The sequence below is a fragment of the Nicotiana attenuata genome, chromosome 6 (genome assembly GCF_001879085.1).
Source record: "Nicotiana attenuata strain UT chromosome 6, NIATTr2, whole genome shotgun sequence".
Taxonomy (NCBI): domain Eukaryota; kingdom Viridiplantae; phylum Streptophyta; class Magnoliopsida; order Solanales; family Solanaceae; genus Nicotiana; species Nicotiana attenuata.
The window spans coordinates 90,068,912-90,075,377 of NC_031994.1; the positions used below are offsets into that span (position 1 = coordinate 90,068,912).

At 34.5% G+C, this 6,466-nt stretch overlaps 1 protein-coding gene across 1 annotated transcript; it reads right to left on the reverse strand.

Moving 5' to 3' along the window:
* On the reverse strand, window positions 733-6,018 carry LOC109227430 (AP2-like ethylene-responsive transcription factor At1g16060). The gene is made up of 8 exons (XM_019392595.1): window positions 5,600-6,018; window positions 5,331-5,413; window positions 5,145-5,153; window positions 4,813-4,901; window positions 4,608-4,681; window positions 4,461-4,511; window positions 2,856-2,932; window positions 733-1,358 (listed from the first exon to the last, which is right to left on the reverse strand). The coding sequence occupies exons 1-8, from the start codon at window positions 5,779-5,781 to the stop codon at window positions 904-906; spliced, it is 1,020 nt and encodes a 339-aa protein (XP_019248140.1). The 5' UTR covers window positions 5,782-6,018; the 3' UTR covers window positions 733-903.

Here is a 6,466-nt window from a genome sequence, read left to right on the forward strand (position 1 = left end):
TTGATCCTAGTGGAGTTCCAGGGATGCAACTGCAACATGGAATTCTCACACAAAATGATAAAGTTTGGGTTGGTAGCCACGGTCCTCTTAGAAAAAAATTGATTGATGATATGCACTCCACACCTTGGGGTGGCCACTCAGGCATACTTGGCACTCAACAGAGACTCAAAGCACTATTTTATTGGCCTACACTACTGCAGGATGTCAAGAAACAAGTGGCTGAATGCGAGACTTGCCAAAGAAATAAGTCAGAAAGTGTAGCTTATCCTGGGCTTCTACAGCCTCTGTCTATACCATCACGAGCTTGGGAACATATTGCAATGGACTTCATAAGCGGGCTGCCTAAATCCAATGGGAAGGACTCAGTGCTGGTAGTGATCGACGGGTATACTAAATTTGCGCACTTCTTTGCCTTGACTCATCCTTATTCTGCGAACCAAATTTGCGCACTTCTTTGCCACTCCCCTAGAAGGTGGACACTTGTCTATTAGTAAGGAAGGTTGTCACTCTTCCTTAGCTGGCCATTTTGGCTGAATAGTATATAGGATTCTAATCATTGTAATCAGAGCATGACTGAACTGAATCCCTTTTCCTTATCTTAAATTCTTTATTGTTTTTACTGCATTTCTTCATTTTTCTTAAAAATCAGTAGCTAAACGCTACAACCTCACTTTGACTCTCTCTCCTAGATCGCTCTTTAAATAAAATAAAGTAAAACAAAATAATCAAATATTAAAAATCAAAACTGAGAAATAATATTTCTATCCTTTTTTTTGTTTTGGTCTCGACTCTTCCAGCTGCCTTTAACCTTTTACTCGTATATTAACAATTAAAACATTCTTGATTATGTATCTCGAATGCCGTAATATTACTTCAAACTCCTAATTAAGTTAAGCTACTTAGCTAGGTATTAAGCTCATATGCAAACATAGGCAACAGAAAGGAATCCAAGTCTCCAAATATAATATCATGCTCTTCGACAAAACTACTCGAATCTTGGCAGTCAAAGTATGTTTGTATGTCATCTGGAAAACTCCTCCGCGGCCTGTCCGGCTCCGGCGGTGTCTCAGGGAAGTCAACGGCCGATGAAGCAGCTGTGCCGCCCACTGGATGTGGCGGAGGTACGGTGGTTCCGGCAGAATTTGAGCTCTGTTGCTGTTCGTGCTGTTGGTTGATGAAGCTAAAATTTATTTCCTCCTTTGTGTTAGGAATGGGATTTAGGTCAGTAGAATTAGGATTTGGTTTTGGTTGAGGATTGCACTTGATGTAACGGCTAAGGTCAAAGTTTGTAACAGCGTTAGGTCCCCTATGCTCTATAGCTGCCATATCATATGCCATTGCTGCTTCCTCTTGAGTAGCTGCATGTTATTATTATCAATTACTAATTGCAAAGAAAAAGAAATGAGGGAAGGAAAAGATTTCAAGAAAAAGGACAAAAGTTATGTTCACTCATTATGTTGAAAAGGTTGATTTAAAGAATGAGTTAAAGTCTGTTTTTCAAATAAGCTACAGTGGAATTATATCCTTTTCAGTTTCTAGCATCTCAAACTGTGGCAAGTCATATATTTTACTAAGAGATACCGAAATAAAAAATAATAAGTACACTAAAAATTAAAAAAAATTAACATATACTATATATACATAATAAAAATAATCTAATATATAGACACTGTATAATTTCCAATCTCAAGACCTACCTTAAGTATTCATCAAGTCTTTTTGTTTGTTAAAAGAATACTGTATATTTCAATGCTATTAGTAACTTGTTTGTTGGGTATATTAAACAGGCCTTAGATCCCAGTGACGCATTTTAAAGCCGTGCAGGACTAGGTCCAAAAGGGACAATATCATTAGCGGGCTGGGCTGTTACATATGGTATCAGAGCCACTCCGCATGGTGGTGGGGCAAACCTGAGCGAGGACCCTCGGTCCTAAGGGGGTTGTATGTGACACCTTAGGCAAATTTCACATCGACAAAACACGGGAGAGATGCTGGGTATATAAATAAATAAGCCTTAGACTCTAGTGACGCGTTTTAAAACCGTGCGAGCCTAAGCCCAAAGCGAACAATATCACTACTGGGTTGGGCTGTTACATCAATCATATATTTTCTGCATATACGGTGCAAAAGATACATACCGATACAGTCATATATTTCTCTTCTGGGTCTATACGTAGTACTTGTCTATGTGCATAATTTGTGTGAAATATCCCATCAACATAATTACGGTCAATGAAAATTGAGCTGGAGGTTGAAATTGTAGTCATGGCTCATAGGATCTCATGGGATGTTTTAAATAGCAGACCTAGCAGTTGAAAGTTGGTGATCCATATACCCAACAACCAACTAGTAATATTTAATCTAGCTAACTTCTTGGCTGTTTTTCTTCTCTTATTTGACTTACTTTCTCCTATTCCATTGATATGTTTGTGAGTCTTTTGGAATAATTAAACATTGAATAGGCTATTTATTGATAACCGACATAACTGTTTTCATTTGGCAATATTAATCTAAGACACAACTATAAGCTCCCCACCACATGCAGTGACATGGGGCCATGAAAATTTCTAATTGCATTTAAGATTAATATCATTAGACGTACTGATTTAGAACATAATGTCTTTGATAAGGACGTCAGTGAAGTTGTTGATCAGTGAAGCGACCAAAACTTATGAATATAAGAGAAAAATTATCAAGATGTAAAGGGAGGACTAATAAAATTCCTTTAATTATAATTCTTAATCTTATTACTTTCTATTAGTAAGTGTAAAAATGGGATAATTCCAAGAGATTAACAGGAAAAGAAAAATAGGAAAATATACTACAAGTAGTATGTACGGATATACTATACGTACCATATGTTCCAAGGTAGAGATACTTGTTGCCAAATACCCTGCCAATGCGAGCCTCCCATCGCCCATTATGGTGGTGTCTACAAATGAGTAATACCTAAATTTTGTTAGATATAAAGAATTTACGTAATAAAACATAAAGTACAAATACATACAAGAAAAAAAATATATATTTACTGTTAATATTATTCTTTTACTACTTTATGTTGTGAAATTAATTATTGCGAGCACATGTTCAAAAGTGGCGTGAAGCAGTGTATATAGAGTTCTAAAGTCAAGGTCAGGACGACAAGTCCAATGCCACAAGAATGGGAAGAGATAAAATCCCATATCCCATATCAGTTCATGTGATACCAGTTGCAATCATGGGCACCATTCTTATACCCTATTTGGCCAAGCTTTTTTTTTTTGCCAAAAGTGTTTTTTTTTTTTTTAGCCGTAAAGCACTTTTGGCCAAAAATTAAAGTATTTGACAAGCTTTTGGAAGGAAAAAAAGTGCTTTTGAGGAGAAGCAGAAGCAGTTTTGGAGAAGCAAAAAAAAGTAGATTCTCTCCAAAAGCACTTTTCTGAGAAGCACTTTTGAGAAAAATACACTTAGAAGCAATTTTAAAAAACTTGGCCAAACACTAATTACTGCTCAAAAGTACTTTTCAAATTAATTATCCAAACACAAACTACTTCTCACCAAAAGCACTTTTTGTAAAAGTAATTTTGAGAAAAGCACTTCTCAAAATAAGCTGATTTTAGAAGCTTGGCCAAATGGTGTCAAGCTTCATTTTATTTTTACATACATATCCCTAGATCGAGTGTATGGTCGTCTGAAAGAAATTACATTAAATTCTTTTCGTCAAAAAATTATACAGTGCAAATAAGGTAAGAAAAAAGTTTGTTACACATATTTATAGATTCATTCTAGTTTAGCGGCAAAATCAGACAAAATATTTCTTTTATATTATAGTAGATTCGAATACTAGTTGTGATATTCTTACAGCTTTTTAAATTTTCTTGTTAGAAATTCGAGCTGCACTACTATCAAATATAATTAACTAGAACATTTGTGGTTGGCAAAAGCATGCAAAACTTCTCCTTTACTTGTCTTTTTCTTTTCTTTTTTGGGTGGACCTATGGCTTTAATTAAGTGCAGCAATTTCAGATCACCGAATACTTTTGATCGAGGCAAGTCTAAAGTGCCGAATATTGGTTAGATACGGTGCATAATACTAATTTAATAGTAGGGCACACTAAGTGATCTTGTATTAACTACAACTCTAATCAAGAAAATGGTATAGCCTACAGTGTACTACAAATATAGGGAGATAAAAGGCGGACCCAAGATTTAAAAGTGAAAGGAATAAAAATTTGAACAAATGCTAGGGTCGGAATTAAACTCAGATAATGTACTAAAAGTCAAGTTGTGCCCCCAGTCGACCACCGCATCTACCCAAGATTTGAATATTAAATATCAGTCAAAATATATACCTATTATTTAGGATATATACACATACATACATACAATTTTATTCGAAGTTACCTAGGGGTAGGTCACCCCCTGCTCAAAGGGTAAGGTAGAAATTTTTCTTAATATTTCTCAAGATGATGATTAATTACCTAGCAACGCCTCGATATCTCGAGACTCCTCTTGAAAATCCACTGCTTTTTCTGCAAAATAAAACTCTCATTACTTAATTAAATTAGTACAAATATTAATTAAGGGCCCGGGAAGCTTTAATTTCTTTCTACGGAAGTCGACAGTACCTTCTCAAAGAACCAATATATTCTTCTCTCGATTGATCTTCCATTTCCTTTAGCTCTTTTTCGTACGTTGACAGCTACATTCATTACCAAAAGAAAAAAAAACAATAAAAATAAATAGAATTAGGATTAGTGATAGAACAAAAGTTTGCACTATGAGTAGAGCTAATAAATAGAAAAAATAAACATAATATTTAGGACTAATTACAGGGAAATTTAGGATGGTGTCTTGACCCCAATACTTCAATGCAGCCAAGTCATATGCATGTGCAGCTGCTTCTTCGTCATCGTAGGCCCCTTAATTAGAAATCCCCAAGAAATAAGATAAGATTCATTGAATCAATTGCTCATTGTGGTAAGCAGCAATGCTTACTTTCTTTAAAAAAAAAATTAAACTTCCCTTTTACAAATGGAAAATCTCGTAATGAATAGTACTGATTTGATATGCTATACGTAGGCAAAAGTTTTCAACATGAAATATAATGCTTAATAATTATGAAAATAAAATTTTAATTTGAATGATAATGATAGATAACTTACCAAGATATACTGCATTTTTATTGGATTTTATCACAATCACCATTCAAGCAAGAGGAGCCAAAGAAAACGAAAAAGATCCCATCAATAATGTAGTTGAACAACATCATAGCTAAATATTCATAATCACTAAATAATAAACTAATGAAGGAAAAAGAAAACAAAATAAAGGACAAAAAAATGGTGAACCTTGTCTTCCTTTTTTGCTCTGTGTTTCATTCCAACAGTTCTTATCCCATAAATGAGCTTCATATCGACCCGTCCACCTGTGCCTAATAATAATATGTATCCAGCAGCGGGAAAAGAATTTTCACATACTTAACTCATGAAAAAAGAACAGGCTGCAGGCACGTGAAGGGACGTATTGAAAAAAATTAAATTCTGACAATTCTTAAACTTTTAAATGAAATGATCACACACTTAATTGAAGAAAAGAACTAATACAAATGAAAATATACCTTGTGACACCTCTGTATATGGAGCTACGTTGTGGAGGAGAATCTCTGGGGACGACGGCTTTTCGCTTTCTCTTCCCTTTGGAAATGGCATGATCACCGCTACCGCCGCTATTACTGTTATTCTTGTCACTGTTATTACTATAAGAAGTGTTTTTCTGATTTGCTTTTGAGGTTTTCGCCATGAAATTTTGAGACTATGACCTCAAAATAGAAACTTGATTGCTCACTGAAGTAAAATAGGAAAAGGCTGGCCCTTTAATTTATGTTAGTAGCATTTGAGAGTTGCCTGACCAGTTCCCAATTGGTCTTCTGTGTCTTTCTCTCTTCTTTAGATTTTGACTTGCCTTTTCGCTTTTTGTGCCTCAATTTTATACTCATCCATTTACCCAATCAGACTTTCTCTGCTCCAATCTAATTTGAACTACTTTCTTTAATTCCTTTCCTATCTTTATAACGTAACGTGAAAAGGAAGACTAATACAGCCAAACTTTCAAAATCAGCTTATTTTGAGAAGCGTTTTTTTTAAAATATTTTTTCAACAGTAATTTTGGCGAGAAGCAATTTGTATTTGGCTAATTTATTTGTATTTATCTGCTTCTACTTAAATGTACTTTTTTTTCTTCAAAAAGTCAGGCTAAACACTTCAATTTTAAAAAAAATACAACTTCTTTTGTGAAGAAAAAGTGCTTTGACCTTGGAGAAGCATGATCAAACCGGCAATATTTTATATCTTCTTATAAAAAAAGAAATCGTACAACTAAAATATGCAATAGATCTCAAATCGAATTTCGTAAAGTTTATTGGAAAGTTGTTTCAAGACTTTCTTAAACACACATTGTGCACGTTTCCAAATTTTTGTGCAAACTT